This window comes from Equus quagga, chromosome 19 (assembly GCF_021613505.1).
Source record: "Equus quagga isolate Etosha38 chromosome 19, UCLA_HA_Equagga_1.0, whole genome shotgun sequence".
Taxonomy (NCBI): Eukaryota; Metazoa; Chordata; class Mammalia; order Perissodactyla; family Equidae; genus Equus; species Equus quagga.
In genome coordinates this window covers 21,518,718-21,540,553 of record NC_060285.1, presented here as the reverse complement: position 1 = coordinate 21,540,553, position 21,836 = coordinate 21,518,718, and the positions used below count along the sequence as shown (strand labels likewise).

The 21,836-nt window shown below is 40.0% G+C and overlaps 2 protein-coding genes across 5 annotated transcripts in view; both read left to right on the top strand.

Annotated features, from left to right (window-relative positions):
- Positions 1–7,232, top strand: part of NR1H4 (nuclear receptor subfamily 1 group H member 4) — a 71,056-nt gene extending 63,824 nt beyond the window's left edge. For all 4 annotated transcript variants that reach the window (XM_046646539.1, XM_046646538.1, XM_046646537.1 and 1 more), the window contains 2 exons: positions 3,211–3,324; positions 6,105–7,232. In XM_046646539.1, coding sequence (XP_046502495.1) covers positions 3,211–3,324; positions 6,105–6,343 — 353 coding nt within the window. In that variant the 3' untranslated portion in view covers positions 6,344–7,232. The remainder of the gene's footprint in view (positions 1–3,210; positions 3,325–6,104) is intronic.
- A 4,641-nt stretch (positions 7,233–11,873) lies between these two features.
- Positions 11,874–21,836, top strand: part of GAS2L3 (growth arrest specific 2 like 3) — a 35,525-nt gene continuing 25,562 nt past the window's right edge. The window contains exon 1 of the mRNA XM_046646364.1: positions 11,874–11,969. The gene's annotated coding sequence lies outside the window, so the exon portion shown is untranslated. The remainder of the gene's footprint in view (positions 11,970–21,836) is intronic.

Sequence of the window (21,836 nt, the reverse complement as noted above, 5' to 3'; positions counted from 1 at the left end):
TAAGCAGAGGAGCAGAAACATAAATGGTTCTTTACAACTTTGAACGTTTCCACGGTAGTCTTCATGGTTAAGTTAGAAAATAGCTCCCCCTTGTGACCAAAAATTAGCTAATTGGGTATAAGAGCAAAAATGAAGCAAGTCTCTAGAAAGGAAGAAGCAGGAAAAGAGGAAGACTGCCTCCTCAGGATGACGTTATTGTTACGTTTCTTAAGCTAGAAATTATTGGTTCATAAACACTTAAAATATCTCTTTGTTTATGCTGGAGTGGTTAATTCTGATTATTGATTCTAATTCCACAGATAGTTTTATATTTGATCTATCTTGTAGGAAAATTATTTTTTTTTTAAAAAAACTCATCTATTATTTGTATTCTACATTTTCTCTATATTCACTGTTGGCCTTTATGACATGCACAAGATGAACAATCGTAATAAACATTTTTAGCTGCTTTCCCCCCCAAATTATCAACTACAATTGGACAGTTAATGGAAGTAACATTTTTGAGGAGTGAGTCGGGCTTTAGAAAGACAAATAAAATAGGAAGTTAGGGAGTCAAAGATCATTTCTAAAACTTGAATATTTTCAAATCAGCTGCTTTTAATATTATCCCCCAAATCCTCATATACTATTAAAAATAATGACACAGTCATGAGCTATTAGTTTAGGTAACCACAACTGATGGATATAGTCCCCGTATGCTGAAGAAAGCCTAAGGACAGCCATTTTTTGAAGGTGAAAGAACAACTTTACCAAGAAAATACAGATGTTAGTTTAGCTTTAATACACAGAAAAATACTGAGGCAAATCACTGATCAGCCAATTTGTATTCATCCCTAGGAAACTCAGATTGTAACACAAAATAAAAACAAAAGCATACCTTTGCAAACATAAAAGGACATGAAGTTAATCTAACTACGATAAAGATGAACGGAGACTAGGATGAACTGATGTGTTGATCCAGTTCTCCTGAATAACAGTCATAATAGTTATGATTATTTGTTCTAACAGTATTGCAGGCTTACTATGGAGCCAGGCGTTGTGCTAAGCACTCTTATATTATCTCATAGAATACTATTGTTACAATTCACATTTCACGAATGAGGAAACTGAGGCTTCAAATGTTTCAGTAATGTGCCCAAGATCAAGTCATAGGTCAGACTGCAAACTCAGAGCATGACCTCTTAACCGTGATGTTTGCTGGAATCCAGGTCTGGTATTCCCAGGCTCACAGATTCTGACCCTCTGCAGTTTAACTTGTGTCTAGTTTGGTCCTGGGTATTCAGTTTAATCTGTAACAACTGGATAGTGGGCAATCTTCCACATGATGTAATAATCCCCAAGTTGCTTAACAAAGACACTGTTGTTAAGAAAGCCCACTGGGGCGGATTGAAGAATCAAAAGTCAAGGGGGTGAAAAGTGTGGTATTTTGAGAAAGAGAGAAAGGCCAAAGATTCAGTTTGGGAAGATTCTTTAGATTCCTCTAAAGGTGAATATTCAGACTTTCTGATTCTGTGAAGAGCAATATTAGGTGATAATTGTACTTTTTAGCATCTGGGATCCAATTTTATTCTGGTGTGGTTTGACCAAAACTCTGTGGCTCTAGGTCTGATATAGGCCCAACAGAGCAGTCTATTCGAGCGTGGACCAATCCTGGGAAACTCATCCTCATCTTAATTCATCCCTTAAGTCACATCACAGTCTTATTTTTTTTTTCTGTCCACACTTTCCCAGTTAAAGCTCTTCTGGAGTGGGGCCATGCACAGAACAGGCACCAAAGTAATATTTGTTGAATGAGTGGAGGAAGCAACACAAAGGAATCAAATTATGAAGAGGAGTAAGCTATATAAAGGAGAAGGAGGATATTCCACGTAGAGAGAACAATGTGTACAAAATCCAGGCAATCTGAATTGTTTAGGGAACTGCAAGAGGCTAAACAAGGCCGGACTAAAGGCCATGTGATAGAAAGGTGGTGCAGTTTAGTCATAGCTAAGAGGCAGACTCTGAGCCTGCCAGTTTTGGTTTGGATTCTGGTTCCACCTCTCACCAGCTGTGTGTCTTTGTGCAAGTTATATAACCCTCTATACCAACCTCACGGGCATTAGAAAGGTTAAATGAGTTATATATAAGAAGTACTTGGAACAGTGCCTAATGCATAATGAGTATTCTATAAACGTGAACTCCTACTAGTATTATCATGTGGGCGAGTATATATAATCCAAGTGGGTGGTGGGATAGGCAGGTAACAGGTCTCGGAGTTTCCTACGTACAAAGGAAGAATATTTACACCGAAAGTCACGGAGAGTTTTTGAAGGTTTGTAAGAAGTGGGGAGACAGGGTGTGATTTGAATTTTAGAAAGGTGATTACAGGGTGGATTGAGGGGGACCAAACTGAAGACAGGAAGACTAGAGAGGAGATAATTGCAGTAGTCCAGATGAGAAGAAATAAGGACTTAAACTAAGTCAATGCTAGGTGCAGTAGAGTGGAGAGGGAGTCCTAAGAGAGAGTTGGCAGGTCAAGTGACAGGACTTACACATGACTGAGTTAGAGGGAGGCTGATCCTCAGTTGTCAGGAGGGGGGATACTAATCACTGAGAACGGGAACTCCAGGCAAGGGGTGGATTTGGAGGAAAACAGGAAGTTTAGTTCTGTACACGGTGTCTTTGATTTTGGACATATTGAGTTTGAAGAGAACAGCCAATTACCAATGCCTGATAGGCAATGGATAAACAGGTTTGGTTCTTTGGAGAGATCAGAACTCTGATGAGAACCCTAGCCAATGTGTTAAGTGGAGCCATTTATACTTCTGGACTGAAGAATAATTTGTTGGTCATTTAAGGTGCTATCTATGCTTTGATTATAGATAATATTAAAAGGATTAACTACACCTCATCCAGAAACGGATGAAGTTCAGAGATTCTTTTGGCAATTCAAGAACATTATCATTTATTGTCACACAGTAGTAACAGAAACAAAGGCAGTGCTGAAATCAGACATTCAAATCATTGATTCGGTTTTGTTTTGAGGATTTTGTTAACTGAATTTCTTTGCAATGCCCTGCCTTCAGTTGGGACATATACTATACCGTCATTATTTGAATGTGTGCATGTGGGTATAAATATTAACATGTGTGTGTATATATAATGTGTTTGTATTTCAGTCATTTCAAAAATTTTACTATGCCTCTGTAATTTTTCAACTTCCCCCCATAGGTATCTCTGATGAATATATAACACCTATGTTTAGTTTTTATAAAAGTGTGGCAGAATTGAAAATGACTCAAGAAGAGTATGCTCTGCTTACAGCAATTGTTATCCTCTCTCCAGGTAATTTCAAAGTTACATTTTTGTTTTTAAGACATTTGTTCATTTTTTCCCAAGTACAGTGGTAATAATATTTATTAAAAAAAATCTGGAAAACACAGAAACACAAAGAAAAAGTAAAATGGCCTATAATCCCACCACTCAAATTGAACCCTTGTTAACATTCCAGTGTCGTTCTTCTCAGCTTTTTTCTAAACATCACACTCCTTCATTCAATAACTGCATTTTGAACACCTGCTATGCACAAAATACGGCCCTAGACATTGGCGGATATGGCAGTAAAGAAACAGGCAGGACACAGCTACATGGAGCCTACATTCTAGTAAGATGAGAAAGACAATAAATGAGGAAACAAACACAAATAATTTTCAGGAGGTGGTAATGCTACAAAAAATATAAAGATGAGGATACAAGGAAAGGAAGTGGCAGCAGAATGCTATTTTTCTTTTTAAAGATTTTATTTTTTCCTTCTTCTCTCCAAAGCCCCCCGGTACATAGTTGTATATTCTTTGTTGTGGGCCCTCTAGTTGTGGCATGTGGGACGCTGCCTCAGCGTGGTCTGATGAGCAGTGCCATGTCCACACCCAGGATTCGAACCAACGAAACACGGGGCCAGCCCCCAGAACGCTACTTTAATTAGTGGTCAGGGAAGGCTTTTCGGAAGGGTTGATATTTGAGCATGGACCTAAATGAAATTACATACTTTTGAACATAATAGAGAACATATTCTTTTTTTTTTTAAGTTTACCTTTCTTCAGAAGTCTTTTCCCATGTCATTAAAACATTATATTGGTAAAAGTTTGTTGTAATGCAGCCACCATATTCTGTTGTATTGATGTACAATAATTTACTTAATTTTTATCCTGTGTTTGGATAGTCGGGGCGTTTCCAAATTTTTTGTCGTTGTTTTAAACAACGTTGAAATGAATACCTCTGCTAGGGGTTCCTGGACCCAATTTTAATGAGTGTGTGGAGGCTTCCCCACAACAACAAGCGGTTCTTGGTTGCCAGCGGGCTGTCTGAGAATTCAGCTCAATTCTAACACTGTCTACCTGGGGATAGAAGCAGATTCCTCAGGTAAAGGGCTCTGTCTCACAAGACTGCCCTCCACTTCAGACACCCACTGCAAGCCCAGATTGTTACCTGTGCTTTGGACAGACTGGCTACAAACTGGAGGTTCCCACTACTCCCTCCTTGGGTTTGATTAATTTCCTGGAATGGCTCACAGAGCTCAAGAAAACCCATTTACTCACTAGATTACCCACTTATTACAAAGGATATTAAAGGATACAAATCTACAGCTAGATGAAGAGATACACTATAGGGCGATGTCCTGAACAGAGGAACTTCTGTCCTCCTGGAGCTTGGGGCCCAGCACAGTGGAACGTGGAAGCGTTCTGGTCCCCCAACATGGAATCTCTGAAAAAGAAAGGGCAATGAACTGTCCTTTTGGGGTTTTATGGAGGCGTCATTACGTAGTCATGATTGACTAAGTCATTTGCCATTGGCAACTGATTCAACTTCAAACTCCCCTCCCTCCCCCATCCCCTGAAATCACGGGGTGGGACTGAAAGTTCCAAACCTCTGATCACAAGGTTGGCTTTCCTGGCAATCAGTCCCCACCCTTGGATGTGGTCCAAAAGTCACCTTCATTAACATAAACAGGACACCTTTAACACTCTCAACACAGGAAATTGCAAAGGTTTTGAAAGCTAGAGCCAGGGACTGTGGAGGAAGACCATATATACATGAGAAATATATTTTGGTCATCTGAATGAAGCCAGCCCTAGTGGTCTAGTGGTTAAGATTCAGTGTTCTCACTGAGGTGGCCCAGGGTTTGTTTCCTGGTCAGGGAACCACATCACTTGTCTGTTGGTTGTCACATGATGGTGTCTGCATATTGCGGTGATGCTGAAAGCTCTGCCACCAGTATCTCAACTACGAGCAAGATCACTCATGGTAGACATGTTTCAGCAGGGCTTCCAGACTAAGACAGACTAGGAAGAGGGACCTGGTCACCTACTTCTGAAAAAACTGGCCATGAACACCCTGTGAATAGCAGTGGAGCATTGTCTGATATAGCATTGGAAAGTGACAGGATGGTGCAAAAAGGCAGGGCGGGGTTCAGCTCTGATGCACACAGGGTCACTAAGAGTTGGAATTGTCTCGATGGCCCTCACTACATCTGAATGACCAAGTATATATTTCCTATAAATCATAATATTACAACTTCTATACATAAAATTTGTCTATATTTTTGGATTACTTTAATTATTTGGGAATAAGTGATGCCACGTTCATGATTTATAAAGCATAATTACAATGTTAGCATTAAACCACTTTTCATACATGATATTGTGGCAGAAGCTGGCTGTTACTTTGTCTTATCATAAAAAACTATAATTAAGAAAAAGAAAAACTTTTTGGCAGTACTTACTAAAATTACGCATGTATATATCCTATGACCCAGCAATTCTGCTCCTTGGAATATACCTACCAGAAATGATGCTTATATCTACCCTGTGGGTTACCTTTGGGGGCAGTGATTGGAAGGAGAATTTAGGGAGGCTTCTGGGAGGCGCAAATGTTCTATATCTTGATCTAGTGATTACATGAGTATATATGTATGTGTGTAAAAATTCATCAAGTTGAACACTTAAATTGTACATTTTAAGTGTACATTTGTAAGTTATATTTCAAAAAAGTTAACATTGCTATAATTACGCCAAACTAAAACTTTCCATTTTTTAAATTTTGTCATTTTATTTAAAACTTCAAAACAGACAGACAATATATAAAGGATAGAGAAGCAGTAGAGAAGCTTCAGGAGCCACTGCTTGATGTGTTACAAAAGTTGTGCAAGATCCATCAGCCTGAAAACCCTCAACATTTCGCCTGTCTCCTGGGTCGCCTGACTGAACTGCGGACATTCAACCATCACCATGCAGAGATGCTGATGTCATGGAGAGTGAATGACCACAAATTCACCCCACTCCTCTGTGAAATCTGGGATGTGCAGTGATGAGCATCATAGGGGAAGGGTCTAACCTGTTATTTTCCTCACAATACAAATCTGATGTATAACTTTCCTTTACTTCATTTGCACTTTGTTTCACACAAGAATTTTGATGAATATTTATGTAGTAATTATATAACATCCACGATTGTAAATATGGGGCTAGATAAAATTACTTTCTCTACATTGTATTTTGCAAGGCTTCAGGGAATCATTCATTCTAATTGGCATGCCCTGTTTGCCTAATTAAATTTATCATTATTTCAAGTCTATCTGTTGAAATAGGGAAAATCTCATTTTGCTCTTCATTTTACTTTATTGCATATATTTTATTAAAGAGTTGTGTTCAACTTTGGCAATAAACCGAACATAATGGCAACAGGGTTTTCTTTGGGAAGAAAATTTGAAAAATATACAAACTCTTATTTCTTTAAATGATGAATGACATCCTATTGAGCCCCAGGGGGTAATTTACAAAAAGATAAACTCTCACAACATGAATGGTGCTTTTCTCATCTTTGTAGAAGCCCTGGTGAATAGCCGTTTATTTGTAATAGCCCTCTGATCATTTCATTTTCTTTGAAGTTCAAAGAGAATAGTGTACAGAAAAGTTAATGATTCTCACATAAAATATCCCCTCAAACAATCCCTTTTCATAATTAGGGTCTTGAGGCAGCATTTACAAATTCACAGCATGTAGATAACTCCAGTGATAGGACATTCCCTTTGCTCTCTTAGAAGGGCTCACTATTGGCTTCAGTGCATATAATTAATCATTTTTTTGTTTGTTTTGTTTTGCTTTTGGAAAACACTCCTACAGCTGTGTGCACAGCTGTTATATACTTCCCCCAAAGCAGGAATTAGTTCATTTCCTTCCTTCATTGTTATACTGTTGCATTCTTCTCCCCATTATCCTTTGCCGAATACAATAAAATACCTTCTATAAGTAATGGACTTCTATCTCCCTTTCTCCTGAAGTCAGCAAAAATGGAGCTTGCTTAGCAGACAAACGGTTTTTTGTATTAAAATTCTAGGGCAACCTTGAAGTCCTAAAAATAGCTAGTCAGTGGAAAAGGGAGTGAGTTGGGGCTAGCATGAGTTGGGTCCCATTTGCTACAACAACAAACACGAGTCCCCACCAAGTACAAGATTCTTTTGCTAAACTCCATGAAAGATACAAAGATGATTAAGACACTAACTGCCTGGAAGGTCTTACAAAGAAGAGGAGAGGAAAGTTCTATCGGCTCACCTGGGAAAGTCTCAGGGAGGAGGTGGCATTTCCCTTGGGCTGGAAGGATCGCCAGGACTTCCGTGGGCCACAGTAAGAGGGACAGGGATTCAAGGTGAAAGAGGTGACAGGAGCAAAAGGAGGAATGGTGGGGGGAGTTGTGCAGATGTTAAAAGACCACAGATAATCTCAGGCAGAGACATAGGGTGCACAGTCCCTTTCTAAGCCTTAGTTTCACAGTTGTAAAATGAAGATATCAGCTCCTACATGGAAAAGGATTTAGCTGATGAATGAAGAGGAAGTTGCAGGCCCACCAGGGGAGAGGGCTGGTGAGGAAAGGACATGTAAGACAGAGGAGTAAAGTTCTGAATGTCTGAAGGAGGAGATTCAGTTTGGGGAACTGAGCGTGGTTTGGTGTCTCCAGATCACAAGGCATCTGTGGAGAAAGTGGGGGAAAATGAGCTGGAACTGATGGGGCCCTGTAGAAAGCACTAGGAGTTAATCTCGTAGGTCTGGATTTATTCAACTGGTTAAGACCCTGTAACAGCAAATAATAATGTTTCTCATGTGGAAAATTCATTGTGATAAAATGAGAAATATATATTCAGTCTTTATCCCCATTCCTGACACAGAGCTTCTAAAATGAAATTTCCTGAGTGAGAGCAACATCTTTTGCTATTCATAATAAGCCCCTTTCAACCATACCTGAGTTTATGCTAATAAGGTAGGCCCCTAAATGCTTCAGGATGGGAGATGGTTGCCAAAGGAACCAACCATATGATTAAAGGGTTGGAACTTTCAGCCCTATCCCCAGACCTCTGAGAAAAGGAGAGAACCTCAGAGATTGAAGTCTACCACCAATGGCTAATTATGATTTAATCAATCATGCCTATGTAATGGAACTTCCATAAAAAGCCCTAAAGGACAGGTTTGGAGAACCTCTGGGTTGGTTAACACATTGAGGTGCTGGGAGGATGGTGTGCCGGAAAGAGCACGGAAGCTCCATGCCGTCCTCCACCACCCCACTACCCCATACCTTACCCTATGCCTCTTCCATTTGATTGTTCCTTAGTTGTATCCTTTATGATAAACTGGTAACAGTAAATTGTTTTCCTGAATTCTGTGAACCATACTAGCAAATTATTGAACCTGAGGAGGGGGTCATCTGCAAAGGTTTTATTTCCAAATAAGGGCATATTCTGATTCCAGGTGGACATGAATTTTGAGGGGGTCACTATTCAGCCCACTACGTAGATACAACAGTTTAGTATTAGTCACAACTGTTGTAATAAAATTTTGTATCACCGACTTACTTATACATAATGTTTGTTGGTGTAAATTGGTAATATCCCTTTAAGATATATATTACTATTGTTTTTAATGTAGTTGGCTCTCCCTAGATTATGTGCGGAATGAGTAGTTTAATTAATTGTGAAAGAATCAAGATCTCTATTGTTCCAAAATTTCATCCAGTACTTCACAAAAGGCACAATCCATAGACTGACACTCACTAATGTCAAAGCATTAAAAACAACAGCAGCAACCACAAAATGCAGAGCAAAACAAATAATAAACCAATAAAAAGCAAAAATAAAATCTCCAACAACTACGGCATGTTTTAAGCATAGAGCATCCTCATAAGGCTGTGAAAAAGTCAAATCATACTTCATTATCCAAAGGTTATATGATTATAAGAGAACCTTCTGTACTCTGTATAGATGTTTAGTCAGATGAATGATTATTCCTAATGTAATAACTTTTAAAATTTAGATTTACAAGCATGGTGCTTTCTTAAAGTGAGGCACATCTTCACAATTCTGGAAAAGTCAGAACTAATAGGATTTGTTATCTGGTAGAAGCAGACTATTGAGGCTTGCTCTGCGTGTTACAAGCATGCCAATTTCAAGTCGAGCAAGAGCCTCTAATATATGGTTATTAACCTAACCACCAATTAGAAAATCTACACATGAAAGTAGATTGCAGCTCATTAGATGGAACCCTCAATTACTAATTGCAGTGTTAAAATCAAGGTAAGACGGTAGGTGCACTTAGGGAGTGGGGTGCTAACTGGGAATCAACATAAAAGTGAGGCTGAGAAAGCAACAAGGACAACTTTTTTCTTTTTTATACAGAAGGGAAAAGCAACAAGAATCAAAGAATCTAGAAGAGAACGCTTACCCAATCCCACATTTAACCATTGAAGAATATGGGCTTAGAAGAGAAGTGATCTGCACAGATTTCCTGACTTGAGGCTCACTTGCCACCACATTGTATTATATCTTTATAAGGTAGAGGAGTTACCAAGACAAACCAAATAGACAATGAGAATAAAAAGAAAGCAACCGTAAAGTACCCTGCAGCTAAAGTATCAGTAAATGGCTTAGAAATATTAAGTGGGGTGTATGTGCGTGTATGAGAGACAGAGAAAATGTTTGTGTACATACCTCAGATAGCATAGCTTCAATTTTTAGTAAGTGGTATTCGAATGTTTAGGCACACAGTATACAAGTTAGAAAAAATAAAAGAACTGTTAACTAATGACCATCAAACAAGATCTGTATAACCAATTTACTTATTCTGAAGGCTCTGTAGAAAAGTGTACATACATATTTTGATAGCTTCAGATTTAACTTTCCAACTATCTTCTGAAGACCTCTACCTGCACATTCCTCTCACACTTTGAACTGAACACACCCCAAACCAAAATGCATTCTTCTTCCCCCACAGTTGTTTTCCCTGTATTCCTTAGATCGGCATCACTGTCACATGATAACCAAGTCCAGATAAGTCAGCCTTTTAGGTATTTCGGGACACCTCTTCCTCACCGTCCCTGCTGAGCTCGTTTAGGTAATTGTCATCTTTTAATTTTTAGAATTGCTGCCAGTCTTATTCCTTCCTTCAAAAATGCTTGAAAACACAAATCTATTCATACCACTCCCTTTTTATAATCAACCCCAATTGCCTGCAAGAAAGAATCAAAATTTCTTAGCACCTACCAGGCCTTTCATCTGGGCCTGCTCCTCCAGGGTGGTCCATGTCCTGATCCCCAACCTTTAGTTATAAGAACTACTACTCCTAGAACATTCCAGGCACTCTCACATCTCTGGAACATTGTTGCTCTCTCTGCCTGGAAAGCACTCCTTAGTCCCGATTATCCTGTCTCTTGGCAGATTCCTACTCATCCTTCAAAATTCAGCTCCTTTCAGACCTCTGACCATCGCCCTTGGAGACTGTTAGGTGTTCCCTCTCTCACAGGCCCCCCCCAGACTTCCCTTGAGCCTTTACCATGTTGCCTAGCACTTTGAAGGCAGGGACTGTCTCATTCATTTTAGTCTCTTCAGCAAACAAAGTATCTCCTCATTGTTTTTGATGAGTGAATGAATGAATAAACGCTAGAGAGAGACCATTTTTCTAGCTCAATCCCCGCACAGGTAGGGAACTGAGGCTCAGGGAGGCGACACTAACAGAACTAACAGGAGGGGAGGAGCCTGGGCCTCTTGGCTTAGAGCCACTGAGTCGTGTCCCCGCCCCCCCGCCCCGGCTATTAACAAGCCACATTTACAGTGATCATAGACCCATCTACGTATTGTTACATCTAAGACCAGTCTGTTTTCCCTCAACTCTTAGAGCTAGTAAGCATCCCTCATTGTGTTGAGGTTAATTCCCCACCACCCCCTCCCCTTCCTGTGTTTCCTGAAGGAAGAGCCAAATCCTCTTTTCGCTTTTAGCTGTGGCCTGGCGCTACAGGATTCCTCTCCCTCCCTCACTCCAGCCCCTCGCGGGAGGAGGGGGCTCTCTCTGAAAGGTTTCAGCTTCAGACTCCCATTGTGGCTGGGTGACAGTTTGTCTCCGGCAACAGTGGCGCTCCCAGTCCAGTCAGATCTCCAGTGGATCTAGGGTTGGAAGGGGTTCTTCACAGATCAGGATAAAACTCAGGGCAGGCCCTTGAACTCTACCCCGCAACATTCCAGACGCTTACAGGCGAGGTCGATTCGCCTCTCCTGCCTATCGGGACAAATAGGAAGGGCTATTGCTGTCGCTGACGGGCCCGATGGGAGGATTTGCTCTGTGAGCAAGCCTCTTCACCTTTCAGGGAAATATGCGGCTTGGCCGCCAGAGTTGTGAGAGGCCGGGCGCTGGAAGGCGCGCGCCCCGGGGTGACAAGAGGCGCGCTCAGGCCGCGTGCTCCCCGGGCGGCTCGGGGGCGGGGCCTCCAGCCACGCCCTCTCTCCGCCTTCTGATTGGTCCCTTCGAAACAGGCGGCGGCGAACCGCGGCAGACGGTGAGGCCGAGGCGGCGGCGGCGGCGGCGGCGGCGGCAGTTGGTCAGGGGCGTGTCGGCACGGCAGAGATTGAGCCGAGATGTCGCCCCGTAGGAAGAAGTGACCCTCACGCGCCAGGGCGGGTGAGTACTTCCCTGTTTGCCTTCTCTTTTCCTCGCGAACTTTTACTCGCCTTCTCGGGGCTGCCGGGCCTCAGCCTGGGGGCTGCTCGCGCGGAGTCGAAGAGGTGGTTTAGTTGGGCCCCGAGCTGTGGATTCCAAGACGCTCGGCCATTGGCCCGCTGCGGGAGTCGCGTGCTCTGATTGGTCCCTGGGGCCGTCAAGGTGAAGTTATGCCTGCCTTTCACCTGCCCACCGCGGTGCCTTGTGAGGGGCAACAGGTGTGCCGGGGCGGGGGGCGGCGGGTGCAGGCCCGTTAGGCTGGGGAAGAGATCTGGAGCTGCTGCCACTCTGCTTTAGAATCCGAAGAGGGATCAGAGCCTGAAGCTAGTGGAGAGTTTCCAGGGACACCTTATCCCCAAGCGCCTAGCACGTATGGGGTCACTTGATTGCTCCACATCATCCTCGGGGAGAATTGATGAACTTAGTGACCTTGGAAAGAGAACGTTATTTTGTCCTCTGGCAGAGTTTCAGTCTCTTTCCTATTCTTTCCTCAGTTTTGGAGGGGCTGCGTTGGGGGAGGCTTGCAAAAAAAAAAAAAAAAAAAAAAAAAAGGAAGGCTTGTAGGTCGCGCTGGAAATCAGAAGAAAGCTTTGGAGGGCGTGCTTCCCCATTCAGTCACCCCTGGTTCCTAACTGAATTTTCAAAGCCAGGGATTGAATTTTATGGGTTTAGTATTCTTTGTGGTCCGCGTGGTGGAGTAGCTGGTCGAGTCGTTAGGTGAAGAGATGGTTTTTTGTAGACCCAGTCTAGGTCAGAGTATGGGTTTGCTTCGCTTGTGTGAAGAGCCCTAATAACCACTCTCTCAGAAGGTAAGCTGTCTGTGAACTGCTATCTGATCATCTTCCTTGGCATTTAAGTGATTAGGAGTTGGCATTTTCATCACCTCAGATTCCCTTTGGGAAGAAATTGGAATGGATTTGAATGAAAAAGTGGAAACTCTAGGGATAATCTTCCTGTATAGATCCTGATTCACGTCTGTCTGACTCATCTGTTTCAAAACCTCATTAAAAACCAACAGACTTTGAATAGTAGATGTCTCTCCTATTTTGACATTATTGAAATGAAAGTAGTATTCTTTTTAGTGTAGCGTTGTTGCTGAGCGTGTGGGCTCTGAAATCAGACTTTACTGTGTGTGTGACCTTAGGCAAGTTATTTAATCTTTCTAACTCTAAATTTCCGAATCCATAAAATAAGATTAATAATAGTTCCTACCTTTTTGATGCGGGAGTTTTTGTGAAGATTAAATGAAATAATCCATATAAGTAGTTTAGTACAGTGCCTGACACATAGCTATTGTTATTTCTCTGCTGTTTAATTTGGATTAAAAGTTTCAAGCTATCCCCAAAGGGCAAAGAGGAGCAGAAGGTGAAGGCAGTGCCATAGGTAGTGGTAGTTTTCATTCATTGATTAAGTTAATACATGTAAAGCACTTAAAATAGTATCTGACACATACTAAGCACTTGTTACTGTTTATCAAACACATTATTATCTAGAATGTGCCAGGCACCATGTTCTAGCTGCTTTACTTATATTATTGTTGTTAAGTCTCTTAGTAATCCTGCGATGTAGTTGGTGTCGTCTCCATGTTATGGATGAAGAAACTGAAGCTCAGAGAAAGGAAATAATCTATCGAGATCCTCCTGGAATTCGGTCCAGAGTGTCTCATTCCAACATCCAGCCTCTTTTTTGTATCACACCACCCTTGCATTTATATTCCCAGCATTAAGCAACTTCTCTGTTCAGAGTTGTTTGGATAGCCCTGGTTAATTTCTGCCATGGGCATGGGTTTATTTTGAATACTTCATTAATTAAAAAATAATGAAAAATAACTTGTGATGGTATGTCAAAGTGTGTGATAAGAGAATAGTGTCAACAATATACGTGGTGTTACTAAAAAACTAAATGAGTACAGTGATGTTTGGAGAATTGGTCAGTTCAGAATCAATGTTCCTAATTTATTAACCTATTAGGTTTTTGCTTATTCACTGTATTTTTACTAAGCAGCACTCTTCTATTTTTTCCCCCCTGTAAATCTTAATTTAAGTTTTGAGATAAGAGAAGAAAGTTCAGGTATTTCAGTAATTTTTTTTCAAGCGAAGTGTTGATGAAGAAAGTAAGGGATTAAGTTTACTATGTATTGTTACATTTTACTCTTTTACAGTAACATGCCTGTGGATGAATGTCTGTATGTATTTCACTTTCTTCTTGTTACTTGTTGCTTTCTATCCTTTGACATCAAATATACCTTTACATACCTAATGAACTATCTGCTGTACATAGAATTTGAGAGAATAGGAAACTTGAGTCTGTCAGGTAGTTGTCCCACTTTGATTTCCCTATTTTTAATTGAAATGTAACTGCTATAGAAAAATGCCTAAGAAGTAACATTTACAAGATACAGGCAATAATTATAATTGTATTTCTTTAGTGTTTCTCCTAAAAACTCAAAAAGTTTTCTCAAGTTATTACATTGTTACAGAGTATGTTGTTTTAACAGAAAGTTACCATGTATTTTATAAATGAATTACTAATTTCCAAAGAGCATGTGTAATAAAATATAGCAGATACATTAAGTGTAGTTTCTTAGTTGCTGCTGAAAGTGTCATGAATTTACAGTATTATGACCATTAGTCACATGCTGGATATTGCTGACATGCTGACTGATAGAGATTTCTGCCTACTATCATACAACATAACATAAACTTGTCTGTAAGAAAGTATAATGTTAGCTGTGGTGAAGGGCTCACTTTATATAGAGTTTTAAACATAATGACTTTTGTTTTCCCTTGATGGATGACTTGTTAATATTTTTGATTCCAAAAATAAAATTGTTGAAAAACTTGTGTAACTTTGTTCAGAAGTTTTTTTTTTAACACACAATTTAAAAGACATTGTGATCCCAGTGACGTAATCTATATTCTGTCCTGCAGATTTCTTTTGGTTGCATAACATATAATAGACATTTTTTCATATCAGTAGATATGACTCTATCTTGTTCTTTCAAGTGGCTGAATGAATCCACTGTATGAATGTCCCATGAGTTATTTGAGCAGTTTCCTGTTAATGGACACTTAATGTGTTTACAGTTCTTTATATTAGTACTTGTGTGTGTGTGTATGTTTTCCACAAAGTCTTTTAGTCTATCATATATAAAGGCAAACTTATTTTAAGTTCTTTAAAAAAAATTTTGTATCCCACAAAATTTTATGACAATTCTATCTAATATAAAATTAAGTTATTCAGGTTGAACCTCTGGCAAACATTGCAAAAAGAAAATTTCCGATAAAAAAGCAGAGACTCCCAACAAATGAACAGTCTCTATATTTTGCAAATAACATGTGATGTTTTATTAAACTGTTAAAATCTTATTTCTTTCTCTTAAAAGTCTTCATCTGCTTCAGAAGCTGCCTTTTCCTTAAATGAATATACCACAGATTTGTTTCTTTATTGTTTCATATTCCTTTAGTAAAAAATGCAACGTTTATTGTATTTAGGAGTAATTCCACTACCAATTTTAGCACTCATTTCTACATAGAATTAGAAGAAATGGAGAATGTTATCCCCTTACGGATCTTATTTTAAAAAGTATAAAATAGAAGCATATATTGCTGTATAACCTAACTTGGGGAGGGGGTTCAGAGAGGCTTTTTAGAGGAACTGAATCTGAGGGATAGGTAGGAGTGAGCCTGGAAGAGAGGAGGAAGAAGAGTGTTTCACATAGATGGATCTGCCTGTGCAAAGAGCCGGAGATGAGAGAGCATGGTGCTTGAAGGGTCTAAAAGAAGTTCAGTACGGCTGCAGAGTACAGGTCAAGAGGTGAGCTAGAAGGGACCCATAAGGCTTTGTTAAGGAGTTTGGGCTTTATCCTGAAGGCAGTCGAGAGCGATTAAGGGTATTAAGCAGAGTAGTAACATGTCCTCAGATGGAGTTTGTGAAGGATAGCTCTGGCTGCAGTACATGGAGAACAGGTTGGAGGCTTGCAAGGCTGGAGAAGGGGTGACTGGTTGGAGGCTGTTTGAGTAAACCTGGACAAGGATGATGGTGGCTTGACCTAGAAGGGTGGCCATAGTTATTGAAAAGAAAATTCAGAGGTAGAAGCAACAAGATATGGTCATTGATTCTTTTGGCTGTGGTAAAGTAGGGACCTGGGAGGAGGTGGAGGTGTAAGGGGGGGAATCGAGGATGACCTGGTGACTTGGTGAATATTGGTGCCATTCCCTGTGCTAGTAAACACAGGAAGCCTTTGTAAATATTTAAATGAGTGAGTGAATGAATGAAGGATCTGAGACATACAAAGGCAGAGCCATTTGATGACAATGATGATAGCAAACACACAGTGCTCAATGGGTTTTGCCTATAAATTTTGCTGCTTTTTTTTTAGCATGCTATATACAACTGGTGCCCTTTTCTCATTACTTCAACATGTTGGGCTTGCTACATCTTCTGATCGTGTTTTGGATATGTATTGCTTTCTCTAGGTCAAATGCCTTGACCTTCTGGGCAAATCTTCCTTTCTTCACTTAAGATGTGTATTAGTTTCTTATTACTGCTAGAACAAATAACTACAAACATAGTGGCTTAAAACAACAAAAATTTATTATTGTACAGTTCAGGAGGTCAAAAATCTAAAATGAGCTAAAAAAAAAAAAAAGATATCAGTTGGGCTGTGTTCCTTCTAGAGGCTCCAGAGGAGAGTCCATTTCTTTCCCTTTTCCACCTTCTACAAGGGCACCTGCATTTCTTGGCTCCTTCCTGCATCTTCAAAGTCAGCAGCATAACCCCTCACATCCCTCTCCCTGTGCCTCTTCCGTCATGACATCTCTTTCTCTCTCTCTCTGCTTCTGTTCTCACATCACCTTCTCTGACTCTGACCTTTCTGCATCTCTCTTGTAAGGACTCTTGTCCTTACATTGGGCCCACCAGGATAATCTCCCATTTCAAGGTCCTTGATTTATTCAATCTGTAAGGTCCATTTTGCCCACGAAGGTAGTATATTCACAGGTTCTGGGAATTAGGACATAGACATCTTTGGGGACCATTATTTTATCTACCACAAATGGAGTTTATTTAAGATGTAATAAAAATGCACTTGTCTACTGGGACAGTCATATGAATTCCTGGGTAGCACATTGCCCCCAGAATCCTTGCCCCTTGGCACAGCTACTCTGTCCTGTTCCTTTGGATCCTCTGCCTACACATCAGTCTTGGTTACTTATTTCTTAGTGATTCCGCTGGTATATCAGGCAGCTCTCTTGACCTGCTGGTGCCTTGACTAGTAACCACTCTACATATTTCACCTTGGACATGTTGAGTGAGAAGCAAAATCATTTATCAATTCAGGTCACCTAATAAATAAAACAAATAATAACTAATAAATAATACCAAAAAGGTCTTCTGTAAGACACTTGTCTACTATGTGGCTGCTTCCAAGCTTTGCTGTCACATTTCTTCTACAGCAGAAACCCTGTGGAGAAGGGAGACAACCCAGTTTTTCCTAGAGATTTTCACATTTCTCTCACCAAAAGTATTTCCTGAACTTTAGGCTTGAGACTTCTATCAACACTGTTTCCAACAGCAGTCCAGGAACTTTTGCTATACTTAGCCAAGCAGTGTACTACAGAATTAACTCAAAATGGTTAAAGCACTGTAAAGGCAAGTGATTGAGAGAAATGTTATGTGAATTCAGGAGCTAAAGATATAATCAGAATTAATTCAGGCCAATTAGAAGGGGCTACTGGGAGGAGGTAATCAAGTTATAAACCTGGATTAGTTGAGATGATGAGGAATCTCTTCAACTGTTCCTTCTATATCTCCGTTGCTGACTCCTCTTATGTCTAAATGTTGGATTTTCACAGAACATCTTCTTAGGCCCTTATCAGTGCTTTCTCCACTTCTTTCTCAGATGATCTCATTCTTTCCAGTGGCTTTACCTCCCAAGCATTTGTTGACAATTTCTTTCTCCTTCTGAGCTTTGTTCTTAGCTCTAGATTGGTATTTCCAACTGCCAGCCTGATATTTCCACTTGAATATCTTTAAAGGTTTCTTAAATTAAACATGAGCAAAATGCAGCACTTTTGACCTATCTATGCTGTGTTCCCAGCTTCAATCTGTTCAGACTCCATCATCCTCACCTCAGTAAATGCTCTGTTTGCTTGGTTGCTCAAGCCAGAAACCTAGGAGTCGTTCTTGACACTTCATTCTGCCCTTACATCCCTCTCCTTCACCCCTCCATCTCTAGCCATTATCAAGTCTTGATTCTAACTGCAAGATAGATATCAAATCCATCCACTTCTCTCCACTGGAAACGTTGTCAGCATTCTAGCGCAATCACTGTCGTTTGTCACTGAACTACTGCTGTGGATTCCGAACTCTCCCCTTCCAGGCTACCTTCCATCTCATTTCCTATGTGCTCTGTTTCTTTCCTCTCACTGTTTCTACCCCTCTGTTTCTCCTCCTCTCATTGTTTCCTGTGGTTCTTTTCCCCACTTCTCTATTCATCCCTCTTTCTTTTTCCTCCCCCCTTTCTCTGTTAAACCCATCATTATTTCATTCCCATCTTTCCCACTCAGAGAGCTCTTTTAAAACTGTGAATTAGAGTATGTCTCTCCCTTCGTTAAAACTTTTCCCACTGTACTTAGAATAAAAAATCCAATTTCGGGGCCGGCCTAGTGGCGCCGCAGTTAAGTGCGCATGTTCGGCTTCAGCGGCCCAGGGTTCGCCGGTTCGGATCCCAGGTGCGGACATGGCACTGCTTGGCAAGCCATGGTGTGGTAGGCGTCCCACATATAAAGTAGAGGGAGATGGGCACGGATGTTAGCTCAGGTCCAGTCTTCCTCAGCAAAAAGAGGAGGATTGACAGCAGTTAGCTCAAGGCTAATCTTCCTAAAAAAAAAAAAAAAAAAAAATCCAGTTTCCTCACTGTGGCCTTGTTTGATGGGTCTACTGCCTACCTTTTTAACCCTGTCCTAAGCCACACATTCTCCATGCTTCAGCCATACTGGCTTCTTTCAGTTCTTGGAATGCACCAAACTCTTTCTCTGTTCATAGTCTTTGCAAAAATTATTCTCTATGCAAAGAACTTTTCCTCCTCCTCTCTCCCTGGCTAATTCCTACCATTCTTCAAAATTGTATTTTTCCTTCAACAAAACCATTTCTAATCCCCTAATCTAAGCCTAAAGTAGACCTGTGCTCTTTCTCTCTCTGTTCTTTCCTTCAAAGCAATTATCGTGATTTAACATTGTGTGTTCATTCATGTATTCGCTACGTACAAAGTGAATGTATTCGCTCCATAAGGGCAGTCACAGGTCTGTTATGTTCATCGCCGTGTCTTTTGCCTCTGCTGCCTAGTTCAATAAAGGGTGTGAGCAAATACTTGTTGAATAATTGAATGAGTGTACAGCACATGAAAAAGCATATAGCCTGAACAGCTGTATAGCAACAGAATAGAGTGAAACCGATAGGGGGGACAATGAGGAGACAGGCTCAATGGGAGCAAAGGGCCTATGTTAGCTAAACTCCTAAAGACTTTTCTTCTAGCAAGAGAGTTGTAAGTCACAAATTTATACTTGAGTATCTTCCCAGTTATGACGTGGATATTTTAAAACTTTATTTTCACTTATAACCATGTTTATTTTTATGTTAGTAAATGCTTTCCAAATTATGTTTAATGATTTCTGAGTATTATTATCCTTGTTTTCTTACCTTTTTAATTTGATAAATTATATTAAATGAACTATAATTATGTCTCATCCTAGTATTAATCATAACAACTCATTTGTTAAGTGCTAGCTATGTGTCAGGCACTTTATTTGCATCGTCTCATTTAATCTTTACAATAACCATACGAGGCAAGTAGTGGTCTTCCATTTTATAGGTGAGAACACTGAAGCTCAGAGAAGTTAATGATCCCAAGGTCATATAGCCAGTGTATGCTAGAGCTGGAATTCAAACCAGATGTGTCTGCTACTTTCTACTAACACAGTGGTGTCTTTACGGTGAGTTATTTTAGTACACATAAAAAAATATGAAATGTGTTTGGTATGGATGTAACATTTCTATTTTCTCTATTCAGTAATTAGGAAATACTTAGCTCAAAATTTTAAAACTGAGAAAGTTTTTTTGAACAAATCAGAGAGGATATCTTCTTCAACTATTTTTCTAAATAAAGCATTAAAAAATGATGAAATGCTTTTTGACATACAGAAGGGCATGCAGACTAGCGTATTAACGTCTGTGTTCTTACCACCTATCTTGAACTAAAGTCTTCCTGGTACAGTTGAAAGTCCCCTGTGCATCCCTCCCGATTTCATCTTCCTCCCTCTCCTTAGCAGTAACCACTGCCCTGACTTGGGCATTTATCATAGCCCTGCAGCTTGTGTATCTTGGCAGTCATCTAGTGGCTGAGTGCTGAATGTGTGTGTGGTACAGTGGTGGTTCATGTTATTATTTTTCTGAAGAAACTTACCCTATTTTTTAACTTTTTTTTCCAATTCTTTTCCAAATTGGCCCCTGTTTGTACCAGGACTGAGTCATGCCACCTTGTGCCCTCCCCACCATATCTTATGTGTGGGTGAGGAATAAAAATGTACCCAGCCTCAGAGCCTACAGCTATGGGACAAAGGATCAGTTCAGCAGTTGACTTTTTTTTCCATTATCATCTGAAGTCAAATTGCCCTGAAGAGCCTTACCATAAATCACCTTGAGGATCTCATGACGGAAACTGCATTAGGCCCAAAATCTGTTCAAGTTTCGGGTGGATGAGCACATTTTATGTTTCTAACTTTTTCCCAGGTTTAGTGTAGAATTCTTCACCATGATCTCTGTGTAAGCTCCTTGTCTTGTGAAAGATTTTCATCAGGGTTAGAGTATAGTTTGGACTTGGTTACATGAGAGGTCCTTCTTTGCCCAAATCTAAGGGAAAAAAGACATCCTCAAGTTGGCAAATAATTGAAGTAATCTCCAAAAAGAGAGAAAGACAAAAACAAAAACAAGATAAAGTCAATAAATTGCTAATTAAGATGCAGCTCCAAGCATGAAGAGTTGTTGAATCAGTATAATTGGTTATGTGAAAAAAATAGAGACTGAGACTTTTAGGAAAGATAGAAAAGAGGAAAATAGATAATAAAATGAGTGAGATGCAAGAATTGTGATTGTGATGCAGATTGGGAATGGGGCTAACTATGGAAAAGAAGCTAGTCTTGGGATTAAATGCCTGAGACACAAAAATGGTTTAGAAAGAGAATGGTGAATGACTAGAAAATATCAATAACTGGCTCTTAGTATCTGGGACATAATGAGTACCCATGAATTAATTGATGAGTCACTGATACAATATCATCAGTTTATGAAAGTTTTCCAATAAAAGCATATATTTGTGTGCATGATAGTTTTTCATATATGAGGATACATTTTAACTTGAGTGCCATTTATTAAGTAATTTCTTTTTAAAGGGAATACAGATGGATATATTTTTGTCATCTTAAAAGTAGTGCTTTCCATTCCACAAGAAGAGTGATGTGGAAAAAATATATATATAAAAGTCTTTTCTGCTCATGTTCAATGACCGAAGGTTGTGCACAAATCCTTCTTTTCTTTTATAGAATGAATTTTGTTGAATTTTCCATAAAAAGTGCAACTACTAAACATTCTTGTGATAGCTTCTTTGTGAAAGTGTCACTGTTCTTGCTTTGCACACGCCTTATAATTTAGGCCTTCTTTTGTTTTGGGTTGGCAGTTCCAACTGTTCAAGCTCTTGTCTGATTATGTGGGACTCCTTATTTTAATGAGAGCAGCTTCTTTGCTGCATTTTTAAAAAATGGTCTCGGAAGC